The sequence below is a fragment of the Hypanus sabinus genome, chromosome 17 (assembly GCF_030144855.1).
Source record: "Hypanus sabinus isolate sHypSab1 chromosome 17, sHypSab1.hap1, whole genome shotgun sequence".
Taxonomy (NCBI): domain Eukaryota; kingdom Metazoa; phylum Chordata; class Chondrichthyes; order Myliobatiformes; family Dasyatidae; genus Hypanus; species Hypanus sabinus.
In genome coordinates, this window is record NC_082722.1 from 15,269,620 (window position 1) to 15,296,367 (window position 26,748).

A 26,748-nucleotide genomic window follows, 5' to 3' on the forward strand; every position below is an offset into this window, starting at 1 on the left:
GCCAGTTTGAATCCTGTTTCCTGCACTGTAATATCCATCCCACAAAATGATGTTACATTTTGTACTGAGCCAAACCAATTCACAAATAGACTATATCAGAAAAGAATATCAAACTAGGTTACTGTTCATTCTGCCTAAGGTTCATGTTATGTTTCTCTGTGATGAATATTACCCAAGTAAGGGAACACCATCTTTTTTAGTTTGAACACAGAATAAACTACCAAAAAGATTCGATGCATACGGTAGTGTAAGTCCTGTCTTCTGCTGGCTGGATAAACCAGGTGGCTTAATGACTTGGGATAGGTCCAAAGCAGAATGGTAGCCAAAACCTCTGCCCTGCCAAATGTCTGTCACTAGAGCAGGATACCAATAATATCAGGCCCATAATGTTCATTTAGTGGATTTTAAAATTAACTTTTGGAGAACAGGCACAGATATACAGGCAAAATACTTCTGTGCATTTGTCATATGCAATGTGAGCTCGTTAACTGGCATGAAAAGAAATTGAATCCCATCCAGAAAGGAGGTTATGTAAAACGTTTCCAAATGAAGATGCACATTATAGTTTGTTGAGATTGTATGCAATCACTAATTTATATCTCTTCTATGCTTAAAGTAAAAATAGTTTACTGATTATTATTTCCAGTAGGAGAGATGCTCCTAAACAATTAATTCTGGATCTTTGAATTTGCTAAGCCTTGTTTAATTTCTGCAGCTTGCCTATGTCCAATTTTGGCTTTGGCAAAAGGCAATAGCTCCATCCATATGCTGTGTAGTTCCACACACAATATGTGTGCTTGTAAGGAAATGGAATTTGTAAACAGCCTTCTGGGAATGTTCATGTGATGTTCAAGCTACATTGAACACAGCTGCTCTGGAAACAAAAGCAAATTGTACAACAGGCATACACTGGATTTTACACCAATATAATAGATGATGATACCTTGCTCTTCTTTCCAGTGGAGAAATTTGTTGTTGGCAAATAAAAATACAGGAAGAAGTTCAAGGTCAAAGATTAAAAGGTTGTTAATTTTTTTTAATTGTTTTTACTATTGGTTACTTTCATCACTATTCTCTTAGCTGTTCAGTTTGATGCAGAGATCAGCATATAGGAGGAAGATCGAAAATCCGGCTGAGTGGTGCCACAACCACGCTCAATGTCAGCAAAACCATGGAGATGATTATTGACATTGGGAGGAGGAAACTGGAGGTCTATGAGGCAGTCCTTAATTTCCTTGGTGTTATCATTTCAGAGGATCTCTCCTGGGTCCTATATGTAAGTAGCATTACGAAAAAAGCACCACAACGCCTCTACTTTCTCAGAAGTTTACGAAGGTTCGGCATGTCATCTAAAACTTTGACAGACTTCTATAGATGTGTGGTGGAGAGTATATTGATTGACATAAAAACATCAATGCCCTTATATGGAAAACACTACAAAAAGTACTGGATACAGCCCAGTCCATCATGGGTTGACCATACCCCACCATTGAGCACATCTACATGGAGCATTGTCATGGGAAAGCAAGATCCATTATCTAGCCTTTGTGCTCTTCTCACTGCTGTCATCAAGAAAAAGGTACAGGAGCCTCAGGATCCACACCACCACGTTGAGGAACATTTACTGCCCCTCAACCATTAGGCTCCTGAACTAGATGAGAGTCACTCAACTACACTCATCCCTTCACTGAACTGAACTCATTTTCAAGGATTCTTCATCTTGTGTTCTCAATAGTTATTGTTTGTTTGTTTATTTGTTTATTTTCTCTCTTTCTTTTTGTATTTGCACAGTTTGTTGGTTTTTTTTGCACACTGGTTGTTGTCCATCCTGCGGGGTGTGGTTTTTCATTGATTCTACTGTGTTTCATGTACTTTCTGTAATTGCCCACAACAAAATGGATCTCAGGGTTGCATATGGTGACATATATGTACTTTGGTAATACATTTACTTTGAACTTTGAGATGCAAGAGGATATAAAGCTAGTGAGCGGAATTTAATTTCCCTCCTTGGTTGGAGAACATGGAGTTAAAGTTGCAACAGAGAAAATCAAACAATGGTTTGAATATTGTGCAAACTGCTCACAAGAGAGTTATAAAAGAAAATCTGGCAAAGAGCCACTGCAGAATCAAAATCAGGTTTATTATCATTGACATCAGTTGTGAAATTTGTTGTTTTGTGGCAGCAATACAGAGCAAGACAGAACAATTACTATAGGTTCAGATAGATAGATGAATAGATGGATAGATAGATAGATCAGTAGCTCTTCAGATTCAATGAGAAGAAGGCATGCCCTGGATGATGAAGATCTATTAGACCATACAGAAATACATTTTAGGAAATGTTTTTAAGCAGGAGAGGGAAAAAAAGAGAGCAGAACAGTTTAAGGAAGGATTTCCAGAGGCCTCGGCAGCTGAAAACTTAAGCACTGATAGAATTATGGAGCACTACAAACAGAAACAGATGCTTGAGCCCATCAAGTCCATGCCAAACTATTATTCTGCCTAGTTCCATCGACTTGCAGCTGGACGTTAGCCCTTCTTACCCATTCCATCCAAGCACTTAGCCAAATTTCTATTTAGTGTTGAAATTGAACCTGCCTCCAACACTTCTGCTGTCAGCTGTTCCACAGTCTCACCACCTTCTGAGCAAAGAAGTTCCCCTTAAACGTTTCTCCTTTCACCCTTAACCTTTGACCTCTAGTTTTAGTCTCACTTAACCTCAGTGGGAAAAGCTGGCTTGAATTTACCTAATCTATACTCCTCATAATAATGTATATCTTTATCAAATCTCCCCTCATTTTCTTACGCTCATGAATAAAGTGCTAACCTATTCAACCTTTCCCTATAACTCAAGTCCTCAAGTCCCAGCAGCACCCTTGTAAAGTTTTGCTGTACTTTTTCTATCTTTTCTGTAGGTAGGTGACCATAAGTACACACAGTTCTCCAAATTAGGCCTCACCAATTGCTAATAGCTTAGCATTGAAAATATTTCACAAAGAGCCACAGAGAAATGCATTTAGTGTACATAAGGATAGTGTAGATGGCTGAAGATATATGAGGATAGTGTGATGGTTTCTGGGAATAGTTTACAAGGCGCAGGATAGATATGTCCCACAGAAGTAATAGAAGTAATAGTAATAGTGAGTGGGAATAAAGGGAGCCTTTTCTGGATTGCTGCCGTTGACTAGTGGTGTTCCTCAGGGGTCAGTATTGGGACCACTACTTTTCACATTGTTTGTCAATGATTTAGATAACGGAATTGATGACTTTGTGGCAAAATTTGTGGATGATACAAAAATAGGTGTAGGGGTAGGTAGTGTTGAGGGAGCAATGGAATGCAGCGGGCCTTAGACAAAGATTGGACAAAAATGTGGCAGATGGAATACAGTGTTGGGAAATGTATGGTAATACATTTTGGTAAAAGGAACAATAGTGTAGACTATTATCTAAATGGGGAGAAAATTCAAACATCAGACAGGCAGGGGGACTTAGGAGTCTTCATGCAAGACTCCCAGAAGGTTAATATACAAGTTGAGTCTGTGGTAAAGAAGGCAAATAAAATGTTGGCATTTATTTCAAGGGGAATAGAATATAAAAGCAAGGAGATAATGCTGAGGCTTTATAAGACACTGGTCAGGCCACACTTGTTAACAGTTTTAGGCCCCATATCTCAGAAAGGATGTGTTATCATTGGACAGAGTCCAGAGGAGGTTCACGAGGATGATTCTGGGAACACAGGTGTTAACATATGAGGTGCTCCTCTGTTCAGCCAAGGTGGCATGCAGAGGGTAAGAAACATTGTCCAGAATTGCCAGGATTTTCTGGAGGGACCTTTGTTCTACCACAGTCTCCAGTGTGTCCAGTTTGACTCTTACAACAGAGCCAGCCTTTCTAATCGGTTGAGCCTGTTGGCATTACCCATGTTGATACCATTGCCCCAGCACACCACTACATAGAAGATTGTACTGGTGACAACAGACTGGTCGAACATGTGAAGGAGAGGCCTGCACACTCCAAAGGACCTCAGTCTCCTCAGGAAGTATAAGTGACTCTGGCCCTTCTTGTACACAGCATCTATGTTATGCTCCACTCAGGTTTGTCATCCAAGTGCACCCCCAGGTACTTGTAGGTCCTCACCATATCCACGTCTTTATCATCAATATGTCCATCACCTTCTCCTTTGTCTTATTGATGTTGAGCTGTTGATGATTCAGCTTGCACCATTTGACAAAGTCCTCCACCAGAGTCCTATATTCATCCTTCCATCCTCCTTTTATACACTCAACTATCGCTGAGTCATCACAGAATTCCTGCCGATGACATGACTCAGTGTTGAATCTAAAGCGTTTTATCTGTTTGAGGCTTAACAGAATTTAACTGGGCATGGTAAGTTCCCGTAATGATTGACAGATCCTCTTTATTATCTATATTTTCCTTGTTGGAATCTGGCTGTTAATGTCAAGGTCAGCATTGATAGCCCATCTCATGATTCCTAGAACTGAGTTCCTTAATCAGCCACTTCAGTAGGGCATTTCAGAATCATATACTGTCAGCTAAACCAGGTAAGATTAGGTGAGTTCCTCTCCTGAAAAGCATTTAGGAACTAAGCTGGGTTTTACAATCATTTAGTAATTTTGTGGTCATTAACATCTATTTTATGAATTTTACTTTCACAGCTGTTGTGACACCTCTGATTGTTCATCAAGGCCTCAGGAGTTGTTTTCCAGTAGTTTAACCAATGCATTATCATCATAACCCTATGTACTTCACAGGAAAGGTTGAGTCTGTATCAAGGGAAACAATAGACGTAGGACGATTTGAAGTCTGTGCTCGGAGTTCCAGCACTGACGATAAACCTGGCTGCAGAATTATAATAATCTTGTGTTGCTGGTAGGGAGAAGGGGATGAGGATGCAGATAAGGAGGAAACCTGGAAGGAAACAGAGTCGAGCCTCAATCACTACTTACTTAATTGTTTTAATATCATTTCTCGCTGTAATTTATGGTATATTTTATGTAATGCACTGTCATGACATATGTCAGTGATAACGAATCTGATTCTGATTTTGATCTAACCTCAAGGGAATCAAGTCATTTTGACCTCCATAGTCTGCAATGCTTAATTGGGGGTGTCCACATGATGGGAAAGGACAATCCACAAATGGGATTTGGGTGCATTTAGCAAGCAAGGGTAATATCCTAGATTAATAACACCTTGTAGGAACCACTGCTAAATGCAGTTTGAAGGAGAAAGAGGCACACAACTCAACTAGTGTAGGAAGCAACTGGCTGCTTTCATGGAGAAATTGTGAGGAGGACGGCAGCAGTGGTACGTACCCATGTCACAACAAGAAGCTTAGTTGTTTATTCAGGCCAGAAAAGGTCTTATTATCCTCTAAACATCTTTCACCCTGTCATGTTAAACATACTGCATCGCATCCTTTTACACCTCCATTCAATGTTCAGCGGCATCCAGCTGTGCACTATTTCACTTCCCCAGACTGAAATGGAAAACTCATTCCTAACCTACCTTTAAAAAACACAAATTTTCCATCATGTCGTTCATATGCTGCATCAATGTTGGGTGGTAATCCTCTCCAGAAATGGTTAATAGGCATTGGGTAGTTGTCCAAAACTCGGTTATTTCGAACTCTCCAAAACCAAAGTCCCTGTTTGGGCAGGAAAGCAAACTCACATCACACCTTCACAGAGAATTTTGGGATCTGCAGAATCTTAACATTTTAAACTTTATGTGATTCTATTTGATCCAAAGTTCAAAGATCAAAGTAAATTTTATTATCAGTGTACATATATGTCACCATGTACAATGCTGAGATTCATCTTCCTCCAGACTCACTCAGCAAATCTACTCATCAAAACCATCTTTGCTTATCAGGATCTAACAATCCTAAAGGTTGCTGTGCAGCAAGTGTAATAATACATTGGGTTAGCGTGAAATAGTATTTCTGTTGCCCTTTAAGATAGTTGACTGATGTTCACAAGTTCATCCTTGCTAATCCACTAACGTTGCAGACGCTATGTGCTCTGAATTAACAAGGGCATTATTGCTGTTTAGTTGCTGGCACTGGGGCTTGGATTGAAAAAAAAACAATTTCAACTTCATTGCCAACTCCTTTTTTTTAAAGGAAAAGCAGCTTTGTAATTATTCCAATCTACATTAGCATAACCTGAAGAAAGAATGAAAGACAGCCTGCAGACATATATTCAATTATTTTGCTTCTACTAATAGTGTACTGCAACAAGGGTGGTGCCAAGCTGTGTGCAAGCTTTTTAATGCTGTTTATGTCATTGATACTGAGAAATAGCTGACCAGAAAGGAAACAACAGAAGGCCAGTAATTCAACTTTCAATCATCTTTACCTTAAACACAAACATCTCTCCCCGCAACATTGCTATGCTATCAAAGTTGCCATCACATATATTTGGACCGTATTGTGTGGTGCCGTCTGTGGAGTCCGGGTTGCCTGGATCAGGGTCTCTTGGTGTTGGCTTTCTGTCAGGTGTTTTGGGAGGCACACGCTCAGGTTGTTTTGGTCTTCGTGGTGTCAGAGTTGGCAGTGAATTTGTGGGACTTGGGTTGCTATCTGGTGGCCCTTGAAACAATGAAAATATCAGTCAAAAATTTGCAGATGTCAACCATTTACAAAATTGTGATGAATTGAGAAGAGATGGATACATTGACAAAGAAATTCAAATTAGCAACATAAATGAGTATAAATAAACACAACCGGAGCAACACCAACTGTCGTTTAATATGAACAACACCACACAACAGACAACATAAAGTTTATTGTGCACAACACAATGAGAAAATTTACACAGATACAGTGTATCTGGTCCACAAAAAGCAAACTAACCTGCTTAATTTCTGTTCCATGACCCTTCTCCCATCTTTATGTACATATATGGGATATGCCCTTGATCACAGTTAAGCAGCACTTAGTCATTATTAACTTGCTCATTTTGGTCCCATAAAAGCTAATTACATTCAGACCTCATGACAATGTTGGTCCAAATATGGAAAAAGAAACATTCCTCAAGGATCCCTGGCAAACAGAAGTCAATAGCATCGAGGACTCTACTGGCTAGAGTCATAGCTCACAGAGAAGATATTTCTTGTTCTCAAAGGTCATTCATCCTTTTCCAAGGACATCACTGAATGAGGTGTAACTCATTCCTGTTGCTTTGTCAAACATGAAAAGTGAGGTTGTTTATTAACGATGCGGTGTTCAGCTCTATTCCTGGTGCACATTCCATGTCTACGTATTGAACAGTACAGCTGAGGAACAGGCCCTCCAGTCATGATAAGCTGCACTTTTGATTGCATGAGGTCTATATCCCTCAATTCCCTACCTAATCTTGCATCTGTCTGAAACTTTGCCATCCTGTCTAACTTCATGACCTTCTTTGGAAGCACATTCCAGGCACCTACCACCCTCTCAGCAATAAAACTTATCACATAAATGTTCCCACTTTCACCTATAGCTATGCCATCTGGTATTTGGCATTTTCATCCCTATTGATGTCCCTCATAATTTTACAGTCATCAATTAGATCATCCTTCAGCCTCTGAATCTTCAGATAAAACAATCCAAGCACTCAAACTCCCTCTATAGTTAATACTTGCAGGTGAGAACCTCTTCTGTACCTTTTCCAAAGCCTCCACATCCTTCCTGAAATGCAGTGATCAGAACTGCACGCAGTACTCTAAAACTGGCCAAACTGAAGTTTTATACAGCTGCAACATGACTTCCCTATTTTAATACTCAGGGCCCTGACCAAATAAAGCAAGTATGCAATGTGCCTTCTTTCCCACCCTTTCTACACCTCTTGCCACTTTCAGGGAGCTATGGACCTAAGATCCCCAAGATCCCTCTGTACATCAATGTTTCCAAGAGCCCTGCCATTTATAGAGTCAAAGACTAATACAGCACACAAACAGGCCCTTTGGACCAGTGGTCCTGACCACAGCTTCCTCCCTGCCTGTAACTCTCCAGATCCCTCCCCCTCCATGTACTTATCCAAATTGCTCTTAAATGTTGCCGTTGTATCAACCTTGAGCACGTCATTTGAAGTACTAACTGCTCTCTGTCTAAAGATATTACTTCTCTCCTCTATCTGTGCCCTCTAGTTTTGGAAGCCTCAACCTTGCAGAAAAGCCTATGACAATCCACACCCCTCGTGATTTTATAAACTTCTTTAAGGTCACCCCTCATTGTCCTATGCTCTCAAGAATAAAGAACCAATGTGGCCAATCTCTCCTTATAATAAAGGCCCTCTAACCCAGTCAACAGAGGCCCCATGTGCCACCTAGGCACTAAGGGTTCAGACGACGAACCCAGTCAGCAGTCTCATAGATATCTCCTGCACCATCTCCAGCTTGCTTGTAACAGGGTAACCAAACTATACACAATATTCCAAATGCAGTTTCACCAACGAATGATATAACTGCAATGTAACATCCCTACTTCTAAACATAATGTCCTGGCTGATGTCCTGGCTTCTTCACTACACTGTCTACTTGTGTATCCACTTTCAGCTAACTAAGCACTTGTATTCTCAGATCTTTCTGTTCCACAACATGTGTCCATGCTCTTCCATTCACTGTGTAAATGATAAGTTAAAAAGCATCACCTCACACAGTTGCCATGCACAAAATCCATGTATCGTTCCTTGGGTCACCTCCCTAACTAATCTAGATCTCTTTGTAATTCATTACAACCTGACTCCCTAAACTTACTATCATCAGCACACTTTCCAATCATTCCATGTACATTCACGTCCAAATCATATACATAAATAATGAGCAGAGGACCCAACACTGACTTCTGGGGTGCTTCTTAAATTTGACCTTCCAAAATGCAGCACCTTACACTTGTCCAGGTTAAACTCCATCTGCTATTTCTCTGCCCATATTTTAACTGATCTATAGCCTATTGAATCCTTCAAAATCTTTCTCACTTGCTAGAACTCTGCCAATTTTTGCAGTATCTGCAAAATTACTGCTCAGCCTACCTACAATTTTTATCCAAATCATTTATATATTGATTTGGGACTACAACCAGAAGTCATGGCTTAAGGGTTAAAGGTGAAAAGTTTAAAGGGGACATGGGAAACTCAGGGTTGTCAGAGTGTGGAATGAGCTGCCAGCACAAGTGGTGCATGCAAGCTCAATTTCAATGTTTAAGAGAAGTTTGGATAGGTATACGTATGGTAGGGATACGGAGGGCTATGGTCTCAGTGCAGCTCGATGGAACTAGGCAGCTTGAATGGTTCGGCATGTACATCACAAGCAACAGTGGTCCCCGCACTGATTTTTGTGGAACACTAAATGCCATAGACTTGTAGTCAGAAAAACTCTTCTCCACAACCACCCCCTTTCTTCTGTAGCCCCGCCAATTCTGCATCCAATCAACAAAGCCTTCATGCGTCCCATGTACTTTAATTTTCTCGATCAGCCTACCGTGAGGAATGTCATTGAAAGTTTTACTGAAGTCTATGCACACATCGACTGCCCTACCATCAGTCATCTTTGGCCATCTCCTCAATAGAAATTCCATCAAATTTTTAAGTTGTGACCTACCCCACACAAAGCCAGGCTGACTATCCCTGGTGGGATTAGTATCAAGTAACAAAGAAAGAGTATAGCCAATTCTGCTGAAATTTATTCTCTGTCACTCAATATCATAAACACCCACACCTCCGAGTCACCAAGGAATCTATCTGGACCAGTCCATATAAATATTGTGTCTTCAAGAACAGGTCAGAAGCTGGGTAACTGTGGTGAATGATTAACTAGCTGATTCTTTAAAGCATTTCTACCATTTATAAGTCACAAAATGAATACGTCCTGGCACACATTATTCAACTCTCATACTCTCTGACCTACCATAAATTTGTTGGATTCCTCTTAGATCATCTTCTGGAAGCTCAAACTTCTCTGTATCCATCCACTGGTAAAAAGGGGCCATGATGGCATTTGGATTGCTGGAATGTTCTAGGCCCAAAGAATGGCCTAGCTCATGGACTGCCACAAGGAACAGGTCATTCCCTTTAGACAAAACATAATGATCAGGCTTTGGTAACCAGTCAACTCCAAAAGCCAAGAAAAATATTTCATATCAGATACAAGCTCCTGAGTGAATAACAAAAAATGTAAGAGTAATAGGATTTTATATAAAGTCACTCAGTATTAATACAGCATTGGAATCAGGGAAGGTGCAGTTGGAACAATGCACTCATATGGCTCGCCTCTTCTAAAGATCCAGCAAAATAAACATAACTGATAATTCAGAGAATTGCCAGCTGTGACAGGAAACCAGAGAAACATTATACAAATATAAGAAGTGCTCATTTGTCAATGATAAATGATTTATTTCCCATTCACAAACTACTTCAGATGAATCTAATTAACAATAATCTCTGATAAAATCACTCTCCTTTAAATGGCTGTAGTCGAAGTAGACGGGGACTGTCAACTGAAATTGGCAACGCCACATTTTATTTCCTCTGATTCAGATTTAGAGCCTGTACCTGTTTTGCTTTGTGATTTATCCTGGTGTACACATACATCAATGGTAACAATTTCATTTGCTAATGTTGGATTAGAGTGTTTGCTTATAATTTTTATATAATCATCTATTTAACCTCAGTAAATTATTTTCCAGTAATTGATTCTGTATTTTCTAGAAGCGCCTCAGGTACCTCTGCAGCAGGTGTCACACCACTTGAATCTGACTATTTCACAGGGATCTAGAGTCAGATCCCCAGTCTGACTCTGAGAAGAGCTCAGCTTCTTTATCTTTGGCTCTGTGTTCATTTTATTTGTTGTTGGGACACATAGTAAAATGGCCATAACCACTAAACGTAATGTCTCATTCCTGATGTCTGGTGAAGATCCTCTAGATCCAACACTAATTGGCTTCTGAGTTTTATTCAGAAACATATGGTTTATTTTATTAGTTCCCAAGGTTAAACACCTCAGCAAGGCATAGCCAAAGAAAAGCTAACAAATGTAAAATTAAAATATAGTCTATCTCTCAGAACTTCAGTGTTTTAAAATAGAGGTTTCCAATCCTGTCATCGGAATTAAACATGGAACATTTTAGCCATAAAGTATGTTGTTCATTGTACTGATGAGATATGGACTTGCACCAATGTTCCTTCAGATATTAAGGTGACATCATCAGGTGAACAATGAGGCATCCAATAGATGCTATATAGGCTACCTGTAGATTTTCTGCCAGGCATGGAGTATTCCATAGCCTATCAACATTCTTACAAACACATGCAAAAATTACAAAAATTAAATCAAAATTGCTACAGTGCTGACCCTCCCAGACAGAGGGAACACTGGTCTTCCTACAAAAAGGGAAGATACCTCTTAACATTTAATTTGATGTCCTAAATATAACCATACTTATGGCAAAATGTAAAAACAGAAATTGGAAATCCAGGCTGGAAATGAAAACAAGTGGTTTTAGTGATGGTCATGTCCCTGATAAAATCCATAGAGGCAGAGAGATAATGCAAGATTTCAGGCTCAAAAGGTTGACCGTGAATATAAGTATGTGATTTTGTAAAGAACGAAAGATGTGGGGCAGGGTGGGAGTCAAATAGGGCAGATAATTCATAGCAGAGAAAGTCAGAGAATGCAAAATTGAGATTACAATCACAATCTATCAGTCAGTACAATGAAGAAAATATAACATAAACCCAAATTTGCTCTTTACTTTTTCCCTTCACTCCTTAGAGAGGAACAAAAATTCTGCTCTTACCTTGAAGGTTCGTGTTTCCCAGTGTCCATGGCTCATCTGAATCAAAATGTGTATCACCACCCATTCCAATGCCAGGGAAATAGGCGTGAGCCAGGAAACCACCCTCCCCATCAAATGGGGAACTGTCACCATGGAAACCAGAGGCAAAGAAGACTACGATGTCTGCATTCTTCCTGCGGCCATATCGGATATCGAAATACGAAATCTCTTCAAAGGTTAACGGTGTAGCTTTCTGCCAGATGGCAAAAGCCTGGCGGATAGCCTGGAGCGACTTATGTTTTCCCAATTTGGGTGTATAGTTATTGATACTGCAAGAAGATAAAGTATATTACTTTAAGAACACTGCATCACCATAAACTTCGCAATATTTTGAACTCAAAGGCCAATCATTATAATGTGATAGTACACACAAAGTACACTGCAGATGCTGTGGTCAAATCAAGACGTACAAACAAGCTGGATGAACTCAGCAGGTCGGCAGCATCCGTTGAAACGAGTGGTCCCATTTCGGGCCGAGACCCTTCGTCAGGACTGAAGAAGGAGGGGGCAGGGGCCCTATAAAGAAGGTGGGGAGAGGGTGAAAAACCAATCAGAGGAAAGATCAAGGGGTGGGGAGGGGAAGCAGGGAGGGGATAGGCAGGAGAGGTGAAGAAGGAATGTAAGGGGAAAGCACTATGGGTAGTAGAAGAAGGCAGAATCATGAGAGAGGTGACAGGCAGCTGGAAGAGGAGGCAGAGTGAAAGTGGGATGGGGGAAGGGAGACGGGGGGGGGGTGGGGGGGGGGGATTACCGGAAGTTGGAGAATACCAAGGGGCTGGAGAGGGACTAAGCACATCTTTCCCTCTCTACCCCTTTCTGCTTTTCGCAGGGATCGTTCCCTCTGCAACTGCCTGTCCACACATCCCTCCCCACAGATCTCCCACCTGGTACTTATCCCTGCAAGCGTAAGTGCTACACCTGTCCCCACACCTCATCTCTTACCACCATTCAGAGCCCCAAACAGTCCTTCAAGGTGAGGCAATACTTCACTTGTGAGTCTGTTGGGGTCATCTATTGCATCCGGTGTTCCTGGTGCAGCCTCCTCTACATCGGCGAGACCCGACACAGATTGGGGGACCGCTTCGTCGAGCACCTCCGCTCCATCCGCAACAACAGACAGGATCTCCTGGTTTCCACCCACTTCAACTCGGCTTCACATTCCCAGTTGGATAAGTCTATACATGGCCTCCTCTACTGCCATGATGAGGCCAAACTCAGGTTGAAGGAGCAACACCTCATATACCATCTGGGTAGTTTCCAGTCCCTTGGTATGAACATTGAATTCTCCAGCTTCCGGTAATTTCCCCCCATCTCCCTTCCCCCATCCCACCTTCACTCTGCCTCCTCTTCCAGCTGCCTGTCACCTCTCTCATGATTCTGCCTTCTTCTACTACCCATAGTGCTTTTCCCCTTACATTCCTTCTTCAGCTTTCCTGCCTATCCCCTCCCCCACCCCTTGATCTTTCATCTGATTGGTTTTTCACCTGGCACCTTCCCCCTCCCCCACCTTCTTTATAGGGCCCCTGCCCCCTCCTTCTTCAGTCCTGACGAAGGGTCTCGACCCAAAACGTTGACTGCTTCTTTCAATTGATGCTGCCCGACCTGCTGAGTTCACCCAGCTTGTTTGTACGTCTTGATTATAATGTGATATATCCTTTGCTGAGGATGATCACAAGATCTTAGACAAGGAAATATTTAAGCAAATACAGACGCTGCAGTTTGCAACCACATAGCCTACTGTAACATTTCCATGAGACTTGAGTCAGTACCTGAATGTGATATGTTTTGAATTCCACTTTTGCCCTGTGAGGGCGTACCGCTTACGCCGTAAATTTGTCTTGATTTCTGTACCAAAGTTGTCAGGAACTCCACAACGAGGTTTCTTCATCCACCTGTCAGAGATTAACACATAAAATAAAGAAGTTGAACCTGCACTCTCCTCTCATAATCCATGCTGATGACTGGTCAGATCATGCTGAACTTTACTTCCTTCCCTCTGCAAAATCTGGATTTGGATTTGTTTGGATAATGTTTTCTGAGTGATAGAAAAACAACTGTTAGTTCTCTCCTCATTTGTGCTTTGAGCACATTTAGTTGGATTTCCTGATTAGCTAAATTTGTTGCGGGAAATGATTAAGATAGGACTGATGCCTGATGCAATGAAAGCCATGATTCTAACTGATGACTCCATCAGAGAATGAATTCCAGTGTACACTTGGGTTAAGCAATGTTGTGTAATCTCTCCGATACTTTTCTCTTTTTATATTATCTTGAACCAGCATCCTACTGAGAAGGACCTAATACTACAGGACAAATGGAAAACTCTTCAAACTACAATGTCTGTTCTTCAGGACCAAGGTCACACCAATTTTAGTCATTGAGCTAAATGACAAATGTGAATGTTCACTCTGAGCCATTGTTGACTCATTACTGAGGTGTAAGAGAGACTGGATCTTACATTTAATAGGCCAGAACAAAATATCCTCTGCTGCACAATATTGCCTATGACAATAAAATTCCATATTGAGACCACAGAAAATCCCTACCTTCAGAACTTCCTCTCTGTGAAGGCAGAAATTAATGATGAAATTCAGCAGCATCTCTAACATAGATGGAATACAGACTAAACCACAGATATGGTCAGATAGGGTAAGGGTCAGCAAGGATCATCATTATCCAAATTATGAAGTTTATAATTGTATTACATCTTTGCTAAATATTCAAGGCCAAAGCAGACACTTCAACATTAAATTTCTTAGGCAATGCATTTTGGATATATCCATGCACAAATATAGGATCATTCAAAATATTTCAGAGCCTGCTTAGAGAAAATGATTACTGGAAAGTGCTGAGAATTCAACCCTTAGGTATCCTGAATAATCTTCAGGCCTATATATTCTTGTGTAGCAATTAGTCCTTTGCACTGACATTTCATTCAAGTGCTCTCTGTATTACCACTATATATAGTATCATGACAAATCAGTTCATTTCTTTTGACATAATCCACTGAAATCAGTATGAAATAAATGCAACTAATACCAAATCAGCTAAACTGCAATAAGATTATCCAAAAATCATACGCACATGGAATCAGAATCAGAATCGTTTATTATCACCGGCAAGTGCCGTGAAATTTTTTAACTTAGCAGCAGCAGTTCAATGCAATACATAATATAGAAGAAAGGAAAATAAATAAATAAATCAATTACAATTTACGTATATTGAATAGATTAAAAATTGTGCAGAAAACAGAAATAAGATATATTAAAAAGTAAGATAGTGTTCACAGGTTCAACGTCCATTTAGGAATCGGATGGCAGACAGGAAGAAGCTGTTCCTGAATCACTGAGTATGTGCCCTTAGGCTTCTGTACCTCCCACCTGATGGTAACAGTGAGAAAAGAACATGCCCTGGGTGCTGGAGGTTCATAATAATGGACCCTGCCTTTCTGAGACACTGCTCCTTGAAGATGTCCTGGGTACCCAAGATGGAGCTCACCTAATTTACAACCCTCTGCAGCTTCTTTCGGTCCTGTGCAGTAGCCCACCTCCTCCCCCACCCCCCAGGCCCGCTTGCCATACCGGACAGTGATGCGGCCTGTCAAGATGCTCTCGACGGTACATCTATAGAAGTTTGAGAGTGTACTTGTTGACATGCCAAATCTTTAATCTTCAATCAGCTATTAACAATAACAAAATTTTACATTAAGGCAGCAAAAGCAGAGGGCGCTGATTGTCAAACTAATTTAAAGACTGAGTGGAAATGCTGAATCAGAGAAATACATTGAATATTCAGGTCACTGGAAAGGGTTGGAAAGGGTTAACCATATAACATATTACAGCACGGAAACAGGTCATCTCGGCTCTTCTAGTCTGTGCCAAGTTAAAAGAGTGATAGGGCTAATTTCAGTGTTTTAGGCTTTAAATAAAGTGACAGACAAAATTTTATCATTTATTGAGAAAGATTTGAGAGAACAAACCAAGACTTTAAAAATGTAATGAGGCATTAGTAAAGTGAATGAAAGTAATCTATTTGATCAACAAGTTCAGATCAGAACTAAAAGACACAAGTTTAAAATAACTAAAGTAATATTGGAAGAAAATTCCCAGCTTTTCTGCAGGATGTTGGGCACAGGGTTGCCAAAAAATCCATTTGTGAATTCAGGCTACATCAGCAAGCACAGTCCAGCACAATCTGCCACGGTAAAATTGCTTCTTCTTCTCAGATCCAGTGGACAAATGCAATCAATGGTCACTGGAATCAATTGGCTTATACTACCAAAGACTTTGGGCTTTTAAGTAGCTCATACAAAAGTCCTATGGATAATGAACATCTGGCTTAAAAATGGGAAAGTGGAAAGTAGAATTTTCCAGACCTTGCATCAACACACTATTTTACAGCCAAGAAAAGCTGTGCCCTGAAATTGAAGATGTACATCGGGAATTTCCTTGATGAAACTGTTAGAATGCATTATACTGTACATAGCTTTTGGAGAATGATGCGCATCGCCAATGGAGAATGACCAGTGTGGTACATTATGCTGAGGGCTTTACACTGAGATACTTGCCAAATCTTTACCACTCATTCAATTTCTGGTATAATTGTGGGGGTTTTTTTGAGGCAATCTGGATATTGTCGTGAGACAGCACTAAGAAAATGTCATTTCAGAGTCAGAAAACTACTCAGCTGATAGAAGGGTCCTTTGACTCACCACGCCTAAATTTTTTGCTCATCTTCACAAAACCTGTTTGCCTGTATTAAGGTTCATATCACTCAATGCTTTGCTTATTTAAGAAAATCTAAACAACTTTTATAATTGCTACATTTATCTGACTCTACCACCTCTTCTGGGAGTGATGTCAACTACTCTGTTTAAAAAAAACTGTCCCCTCAAATCTCCTTCCTCTCATCTTAAACTTATGCTCTCTTGTTTGTGATACCCCTACCAAGGGAACATGATTTCTAACCACCTACCCAGTCCATGTCTCCCAATTTCTATCTCTGCTTACCCCTGAGTTTCCTACACAACAATCCTAGCCTTTCCAATCTTTCCCCATAACTAAAATCCTGCAATCCGGGCAATGTCCTTTTGACACACACAAAATGCAGAATTAACCCATCAAGCCAAGCTGCATCCACAGAGGGGAATAAGCAGTTTACATTTCCAGCCAAGACTCTTCATCGGGGACCGGAAAGAAAGGAGGCAGAAGCCAGTATAAGAAGGTGAGGAAGGGGAAGGTATACAAGTTGGCAGGTGATAGGTAAGACTAGGTGAGGGGAAGGTGGGTGGGTGAGGGGAGAGGATGAAGTAAGACTGGGAGGGGTTAGGTGGAAGAGATAAAGGGCTGAAGAAGAAGGATCCTATAGGAGAGATCAGACGACCATGAGAAAAGGCGAATCAAAGGGATGTGATGGGCAAAGGGGAAGAGAAGGGGAGAGAAGATAACAAGAATGGGGAATGGAAAAAGAGAGGAAAGAGGGGGGATGAAATCGATATTCATGCCTTCAAGTTGGAGCCTATCCCAATGGAATATGAGGTGTTGCTCCCCCAGCCTGAGTTTGGCCTCATCATGTCAGCGGAGGCCTTGGACAGACATGTCACAATGGAAATGAGAAGCTGAATTGAAATGGAGAGCCCCCAGGAGATCCTGGTCAGCACTGTCCTCTACTGATATGTGCATTCACACTGAACACTTTTAAATTGCTTCTGCCTTCAACCCTCCCGGAAAGATCCCGTTTCTTTTCTTCACTCCATCAGTTTTCTCTTCCTCCTTTGCTTCGATCATTTCCAGTGTAGTGAGTGCCCATTCTTCAACACTCTTAACTGCCCTAATACATTCACCCTTCGTCTTCCTCTCACCTGCCCATCCCTCTGGTTATCCCCCTCCTTCCCTATCTTCCATGTTCCAACTCTCTTCTCCTATCAAGGGACAGACTGCAACTCCGCTGGGGATTCTTCAGCCCTTATAGTCCCCATGACATCCAAAGTGTCCCCTTTCATAATACTGATCTGATTCAGATTATCCCGGTTTTCCCATCTGAACTATCTTTTATGTTCTTCTTGGCAAATACAGCTGAGAAATATTCATTTTGCACCTCATTCACGTTGCCTGACTCCACACACAATTACCTCTGTACTCTCCTAGGGGACATCTCTTTCCCTGCTACAGATTCCCTCCTGATATACTTGCTAAATATCTTGAGATTCTCCTTGCTAAAGGGTTTTCATGGCCCCTTTTTGTTCTCCTAGTTTCCCTGATATGCTCTAGATTTCACAAATGACTTCCTCGATCCCAGATGTGTATATCTGCACACTTCCTTTTCTCCCCCTTTTGAAGTAATTTCTTACATTTTTGTGTTTTCATCAAGTTCCCCAGTTACTTCAATTCCATAGAATCTCTGCATTTTAGCGATAGCGTTGGACAGGGTCTGTGCTGATCTCATTGTGGACATTCGCAAGCCACCTTGAGGGAGGTATCCATATAACTGAAGCCAGGACTGAAAGATAAACACACAGAAAAAGAGACGGTTAGTCATTGTTATTGCATACCTACTCCTTCAAAAAAAAAATCAGCTTGCCATGCTAGATTGGAGGACTGACCACAGACACCTGACTGTCATTCGTGCAATGCTGACCGGAAAATTAAGCAAATGGTTGGAATCATATAGTTCACCAGGAAAGATGGTTGTGGTTGTTGGAAATCAATTATCTGCATCACTGCCAGAGTTCCTTAGGCCAGTGTCCTGCCCTCACCTGCCTTATCAATGACCTTCCTTCCATTATGAAGTAAGAAATGGGCATATTTGTTGATGATTACCCATCTGATTTACTAATGATATCCAGGAAAGATGACTTCCATATTTATTCTTATCCTGTGCTCCAAACTCTTTAATACAGTTTGCTCTTAACTGCTCCTCAGTGCCAAGAAAATTAGGGATGAACAATAAAGCTGGCTTTGTCAGAGATGTATATAGCTCATAAATGAATTTTAAAAGTTTATTACATTTTCCTAAATGTTCATTGCAAGTAATAAAATAATAAGTAATAAAGTAATAAAGGGGATATTCAATTAAAAAAAAAGTAATTTAAATGCTCACTTGCTGATCTCCTGCACAGGAGACACCTTCAGCACCTCAATGCTGGAACCTGATACAAGACCATAAGATAATGGAGCAGAATTAGGCCATTTGGCCCATCCAATCAGGTCAGTCATTTCATCATGGCTGATCCTTTTCCCTCTCCTGCCTTCTCCCAAGATCCCTCATGCCCTGACTAATAAAGAATCTATCAACCTTTCCTTTAAATATAGCCAGTGACTTGGCCTCCACGGCCCCCTGTGGTAACGAATACCACAGATTCACCACCGTCTGGCTAAAGGAATTCCTCCTCATCTCTGTTCTAAATGGACATCCCTCCATTCTAAGGCTGTGTCCTCTGGTCTTAGACTCCCCCACCATCGGAAACATACTCTCCACATCCACTCTATTGAGGCCTTTCAACATTTAACATGTTTCAATAAGATCCCTCTTCATTTGTCTCAATTTCAGTGAGTAGAGGCCCAGAGCCATCATCATAAGAAACAGGAGCAGGAGTCGGCCATCCAGCCCATCAAGCTTGCTCTGCCATTCAATTAGATCATGGCTGACCAGGCCAGAGACTCATCTCCACCTACCTGCCTTTTCCCCATAACCTTTAAATCCCCTACTATGCAAAAATCTATCCAACCTTGTCTTAAATATATTTACTAAGATAGCCTCCACTGCTTCATTGGGCAGAGAATTCCACAGATTCACCACTCTCTGGGAAAAGCAGTTCCTCCTCATCTCCGTCCTAAATTACTCCACCGAATCTTGAGGCTATGTCCCCGAGTTCTAGTCTCACCTACTAATGGAAACAACTTTCCTGCCTCTATCTTATCTATCCCTTTTATAATTTTGCATGTTTCTATCAGATCCTTTCTCATTCTTCTGAATTTCAATGAATACAGTCCCGGGTGACTCAATCTCTCCTCATAATCTAACCCAATCATCTCTGGAATCAACCTGGTGAACCTCCTCTGTATCACCTCCAAAGCCAGAAATCCTTCCTCAAGTAAGGAGACCAGAACTGCACACAGTACTCCAAGTGCGGCCTCACCAGTACCCTGTATAGTTGCAGCGTAACCTCCCTGCTCTTAAATTCAATCTCTTTAGCAATGAAGGCCAACATTCCATTTGCCTTCTTGATAGCCTGTTGCACCTGCAAACCAACCTTTTGCGATTCATGCACAAGCACTCCCAAGTCCCTCTGCACAGCAGCACGCTGCAATTTTTTACCATTTAAATAATAATCTGATCTTTCATTTTTCCTTCTGAAGTGGATGACCTCACTTTACAAACATTGTACTCCATCTGCCAGACCCTTGCCTACCCGCTTAATCTATCTATATCTCTCTGCAAACTCTCCATATCTTCTGCACAATTTGCCTTTCCACTCAATTTAGTATCATCAGCAAACTTTGATATACTACACTCAGTCCCCTCTTCCAGCTCGTTAATGTATATCGTGAACATTTGTAGGCCCAGCTCCACCACTCACCACTGCCACCCAGAGAAACACCCATGTATCCCAACTCTCTGCTTTCTATTAGTTAACCAATCCTCTATCCATGCTATATCATCACCCCAACTCCAAGGATCTTAATCTCATGGATAAGTCTTTTATTCAGCATCTTATCAAACACCTTTTGGAAATCGAAGTAAATAACATCCATCTGATCCCCTCTATCCACTACGCTCATTATATCCTCAAAGAACTCCAGTAAGTTTGCAAACAGGACCTGCCTTTGCTGAATCCATGCCTGATGGATCCATTTCTTTCCAGATGCCTCACTATTTCTTTAATGATGGCTTCAAGCATTTTCCCAATTACAAATGTTAAACAACTTGCCTTCTGCCTACATCCTTTTTTGAACAGTGGTGTGACATTCACCGTCTTCCAATCCAGCAGGGCCTACCCAGAGCCCTGAGAAATTTGGTAAATTATCACCAAACCCTCTATTATAGCTTCTGCATTTTCCTTCAGTACCTTGGGATGCATTCCAATAAGACCAGGGGACTTGTCTATCTTTAGGCCCACAAGTTTGCTCAGCACCACCTCAAGTGATTGCTATTGAATCGAGGTCCTCACCTCCCGTCACATCCATAACATCTCTGTTTGGCATGTTAGATGCATCCTCCACTGTGAAGACTGAAAAAAATAGTCATTTAAAGCCTCTGCCATTTCCTCATTAACTAATATCAATTCCCCCTTCTCATCCTCCAAGGGAGCTGTTCAATTTAGCCGCACTTTTCTGCTTTATATAATTATAAAAGCTTTTACTATCCATTTTTATATTTTCTACTAGTTTACTTTCATAATCTATCTTCCCTTTCTTTATTGTTTGCTTAGTAGTTCTTTGATGCTTTTTGAAGTTTTCCCAATTTTCAAGTTTCCTACTACTTTTAGTGACTTTGTACGCACAAGCTTTTAGTTTGATGCTTTCTTTTATTTCCTGAATTATCCAGATTGGCTCTCGCCACCCTTACTGTCCTTGCTTTTAACTGGAATATACTTCTGTTGAGCACTGAGAAAAATCTCATTGAAAGTTTTCCACTGTTCCTCAACTGTCCCGCCATATAGCCTGTATTACCAATCTACACGAGCCAAATCCTCCCTCAACCCATTGTAGTCTCCATTGTTTAGGCGTAATACAGTGGGTTTAGATCGAACTATTGCACCCTCCATTTGTGTGAGAAACTCAGTCATACTGTGATCACTCTTTCCAAGAGGATCCCTAACTACAAGATCATTAATTTCACCTGTCTCATTGCACAGAACCAGATCCAAGATAGCATGTTCCTTTGTAGGTTAACATTGAAACATAGAAAACCTACAGCACAATACAGGTCCTTCATGTACTTAATTAAAAATTACCTAAGGTTACCCATAGCCCTCTATTTTTCTAAGCTCCATGTACCTATCTAAAAGTCTCTTAAAAGTTCCTATCGTATCCGCCTCCACCACTGTTGCTGGCAGCCCATTCCACGCACTCACCGCAATGCATAAAAAACTTACCCTGACATCTCCTCTGTACCTACTTCCAACTACCTTAAAACTGTGCCCTCTCATGCTAGCCATTTCAGTCCTGGGAAAAAGTCTTTGACTATCCACACAATCAATGCTTCTCATCATCTTATACACCTCTATCAGGTCTCCTCTCATCCTCCGTTGCTCCAAGGAAAAAAGTCCGAGTTCACTCAACCTATTCTCATAAAGCATACTCCCCAATCCAGGCAACATCTTTGTAAATCTCCTCTGCACCTTTTCTATAGTTTCCACACCTTTCCTGTAGTGATGTGACCAGAACTGAGCACAGTACTCCAAGTGGGGCCTGACCAGGGTCTTATATAGCTGTAAACATTACCCCTTGGCTCTTAAACTCAATCCCACGGTTGATGAAGGGCATTGTATCCCTTTCTTAACCATATAGTCAACCTGTGCAGCAGCTTTGAGTGTCCTATGGACTCAGACCCCAAGATCCCTCTGATCCTCCACACTGCCAAGAGTCTTACTATTAATACTATATTCTGCCATCATATTTGACCTACCAAAATAACTCACCTCACACTTCTGAGCCCAGTTTTGCATCTTATCAATGTCCTACTGTAACCTCTGACACTACCCACAACACCTCCAATCTTTGTGTCATCAGCAAGTTTACTAACCCATCCCTCCACTTCCTCATCCAGGTCATTTATAAAAATCACAAAGAGTATGGGTCCCAGAACAGATCCCTGAGGCACACCACTGGTCACCAACCTCCATAAGACCCATCTCAGATTCAAATTCAGTTTATTGTCATTTAGAAACCACAAATGCAATGCAGAAAAAAAATGAGACAACGTTCCTCCAGAATGATATCACAAAAGCATATGACAAAACAGACTACACCAGAAAATCCACATAACGTTTGGCAATCCCCAATCCAGAGTCCGGAGAGGCTGCTGCATATTAATATTGCTCTACCGTCTTAGCATGTTCTCCGGAAAGGAGTTCCAAAATCCACCAGACAAAACAAGACCAAAAACTAAAGCTACAAGACCTGCACAAAACCACATAGTTACAACATATAGTTACAACAGTGCAAACAATAGCATAATTGATAAAAAAAAACAGACCATGGGCACAGTAAAAATAGTCCAAAGATGTTAAAGGACTATAAGTTCAAAAGAAATCACCACACAGTTTCCACAAGTCCCCAGGGTCCCGACAGACTCGCCATCCCACGCCGGCGGCAGAAGGGAATACCCCCGCTATGGACTTCCAAGGCGCCGCCCAATTCAGCCTCACAGACGCAGTGCACACCGAAAGTGACCTGACCGCAGCGGACTCCGAGTCCGTCAAACCTCCAAGCCGATGATCATCCGCTCTGGCACAGCTTCTCCGAGCACCATCTTCTGCCAAGCGTATTAAGATGGCCCCGCCAACGGCCATCGGCAACGCGACCCCAAGGACTGGGGGCCTGTTCTTCCCAGCAGAGTCCCGGACCTCACAGCAGCAGCAGCAACGAAGAAGGTCTTACTGGAGATTTCCCGATATTCCTCCGTGCTCCCACATCCGTTTTCAATCGATTATGATCTACAACAACTCTTTGCCTTCTGTGGGCAAGCCAGTTCTGGATCCACAAAGCAATGTCCCCTTGGATCCCATGCCTCCTTACTTTCTTAATATGCCTTCATAGGGTATCTTATCAAATGCCTTGCTGAAATCCAAATACACTACATCTACTGCTCTACCTTCATCATTGCATTGAGTCATATCCTCAAAAAATTTTATCAGGCTCATAAGGCACGACCTGCCTTTGACAAAGCCATGCTGACTACTCCTAATCATATTATACCTCTCCAAATGTTCATAAATCCTGATTCTCAGGATCTTCTCCATCAATTTACCAACCACTGAAGTAAGACTCATTGGTCTATAATTTCCTGGGCTATCTCTAACCCCTTTCTTGAATAACGGAACAACATCTGCAACTCTCCAATCCTCTGGAACCTCTCCCATCCACATTGATGATGCAAAGATCATTGCCAGAGGCTCAGCAATTTCCTCTCTCACCTCTCACAGTAGTCTGGGGTACATCTCATCTGGTCCCAGAGACTTATCCAACTTGATACTTTCCAAAAGCTCCTCACATCCTCTTTCTTAATGTCTATATGCTCAAGCTTTTCAATCTACTGTAAGTCATCCCTACAATTGTCAAAATCCTTTTCCATAGTGAATACTGAAGCAAAGTATTCATTAAATATCTTTGCTATCGCCTCTGGTTCCATACAGACTTTTCCACTGTCACACTTGATTGGTCCTATTCTCTCACATCTTATCCTCTTGCTTGTTTCACATTTGTAGAATGCCTTAATCCTTCTCACCTAGGCCTTCTCAAGGCCCATTTCTGGTTCACCTAATTTCATTCTTAAGCTTCTTCCTGCTAGCCTTATAATCTTCTAGATCTCTATCATTACCCAGTTTTTGAACCTTTCATAAGTATTTCTTTTCTTCCTGACTAGATTTTCAACAGCCTTTGTACACCAAGGTTCCTGTACCCTACCCTCCTTTCCCTGTCTCATTGGAACGTACATAATCAGAACACCACGCAAATATCCCCTGAACATTTGCCATATTTCTGCCATACATTTCCCTGAGAACATCTGTTCTCAATTTATGCTTCCAAGTTCCTGCCTGACAGCTTCATATTTCCCCTTACTCCACTTAAACGCTTTCCTAACTTGTCTGTTCCTATCCCTCTCCAATGTAATGGTAAAAGAGATAGAATTGTGATCACTATCTCCAAAATGCTCTTCCACTGAGAGACCTGACAACTGACCAGATTCATTTCCCAATACCAGATCCCAGTACAGCCTATCCTCTTGTAGGCTTATCTACATATTGTGTCAGGAAACCTTCCTGAACACATCTAACAAACTGCACCCCATCTAAACCCCTTGCTCTAGGGAGATGCCAGTCGATATTTAGGAAATTAAAATCTCCCACCATGATAACCCTGTTATTATTACAGAATCTGTCTCCCTATCTGCTCCTTGATGTCCCTGTTACTATTGGGTGACACCCAGTAGAGTTATTGACCCCTTCCTGTTTCTAACTTCCACCCAGAGACTCAGTAGACAATTCCTCCTTAACTCCCTCATTTTCGGCAGCCTTGACACTATCTCTGATTAGCAGTGCCACGCCCCCACCTCTTTTGCCTCGCTCCCTGCCCTTTCTGAAACATCTATAGCCTGGCATTCTAAGTAACCATTCCTGCCCCTGAGCCATCCAAGTCTCTGTAATGGCCACAACATCATACCTCCAAGTACTGATCCACACTCTAAGCTCATCTGCTTTGTTCATAATGCTTCTTGCATTAAAATAGACGCATCTCAAACTATCAGTCTGAGTGTATCCCTTCTCTATCACCTGCCTATCCTCCCTCTTGCACTGTCTCCAAGCTTTTTCTATTTGTGAGCCAACAGCCCCTTCCTCCATCTCCTCAGTTCAGTTCCCACCCTCCAGTTAAACTAGGTTAAACTCTCTCCAATAGCAATGTCCTTGACAGGATATTGGACCCCTCGCTGGCTGTTCACCTTCCCACTTCAGGATATCGTGGACGCAATCAGAAACATCCCAGACCCTGGCACCTGGGAGGCAAACTACCATCCGCATTTCTTTCCTACATACACAAAATCGCCTGTCTGACCCCCTAACTATAGAGTCCCCTATCACTGCTGCCATCCTCTTCCTTTCCCTACCCTTCTGAGCCACAAGACCAGACTCTGTGCCAGAGGCACTGTTACTTCCCCCAGGTAGGCCGTCACCCCAACAGTACTCATACAGGAGTACTTATTGTTAAAGGAGACAGCTACTTGGGTACTCTCTAGTATCTGACCCTTTCCCTTCCCTCTCCTGACTGTTACCCACTTATCTGTCTCCCCAGGCCCCAGTGTGACTACTTGCCTATGGCTCCTCTCTATCACCTCCTCACTCTCCCTGACCAGACAGAAGTCATCCAGCTGCAGCTCCAGTTCCCTAATGCTAACGCTAAGGAGCTGCAGCTCGACGCACCTTGTGCAGTAACATGCTGTTCAAGAAAGCTATCACAGATGCGTTCTATGAAGTCCTCCTCAAGATTGCCTCAACTAACTTGATTCACCCAGTCTACGTGCAAGTTAAAGTCTCCCATGATAACTGCTGTTCCATTCTTTCATGCCTCAGATATTTCTCTGTTAATTGCCTGTCCCACTGTAATGTTATTAATTGGTAGCTGATAGACAACTCCCAATAGTGATTTTTTTTCCCTCTACTATTATTAATCTCTGCCCAGTTGGATTCAACAGTCTGCTCCTTAGATCTTATATAGTCTCTCACTATCGCCCTGATCTCATCTTTAATTAAGAGCACTACTCCACTTCCCTTACCTTCCAGCCTATCCTTCTGTATTACCTGATATCCTTTGATAATTAATTCCCATGCTGCAACCACGTCTCCGTATGGCCTCTGAGTCATACCCCCCTGTACTGATTTGTGCCACAAGTTCACTGACCTTGTTTTGAATACTATGGACTTTCAAATAAAGTGCCCTTACACTCATTGTGCTTTTAAAATCTTGTAATCTTTTGTACTTGACTTTTCTTCACTTCACTCTTACTTTTCTTTTGCTTTTTCTTTATCCACACTTTTCTTTTTTACTTTACTTCTCCATTCGGTTGAACTCACCCCCTGCTATTTAGTTTAAACATTCCTCATATGGCAACGAGCTCCTTTGAACAATCTCCAATGTCAGCACATCCTTTCTTAGGTAAGGGGCTCAGAATACTCTTAAGTGAGGACACACCAG

General features: G+C 41.6%; 1 protein-coding gene across 5 annotated transcripts in view; it reads right to left on the reverse strand.

Moving 5' to 3' along the window:
- Positions 1 to 26,748, reverse strand: part of mmp15b (matrix metallopeptidase 15b) — a 68,553-nt gene that overhangs the window by 12,053 nt on the left and 29,752 nt on the right. For 4 of the 5 annotated variants that reach the window (XM_059992575.1, XM_059992579.1, XM_059992578.1 and 1 more), the window contains 6 exons: positions 18,186 to 18,334; positions 13,606 to 13,728; positions 11,798 to 12,105; positions 9,910 to 10,071; positions 6,381 to 6,613; positions 5,530 to 5,668 (listed from right to left, as the gene is read on the reverse strand). In XM_059992575.1, coding sequence (XP_059848558.1) covers positions 5,530 to 5,668; positions 6,381 to 6,613; positions 9,910 to 10,071; positions 11,798 to 12,105; positions 13,606 to 13,728; positions 18,186 to 18,334 — 1,114 coding nt within the window. Of the gene's footprint in view, positions 1 to 5,529; positions 5,669 to 6,380; positions 6,614 to 9,909; positions 10,072 to 11,797; positions 12,106 to 13,605; positions 13,729 to 18,185; positions 18,335 to 20,903; positions 21,066 to 26,748 lie in introns of all 5 variants that reach the window. The other variant, XM_059992576.1, reaches the window with a different exon arrangement.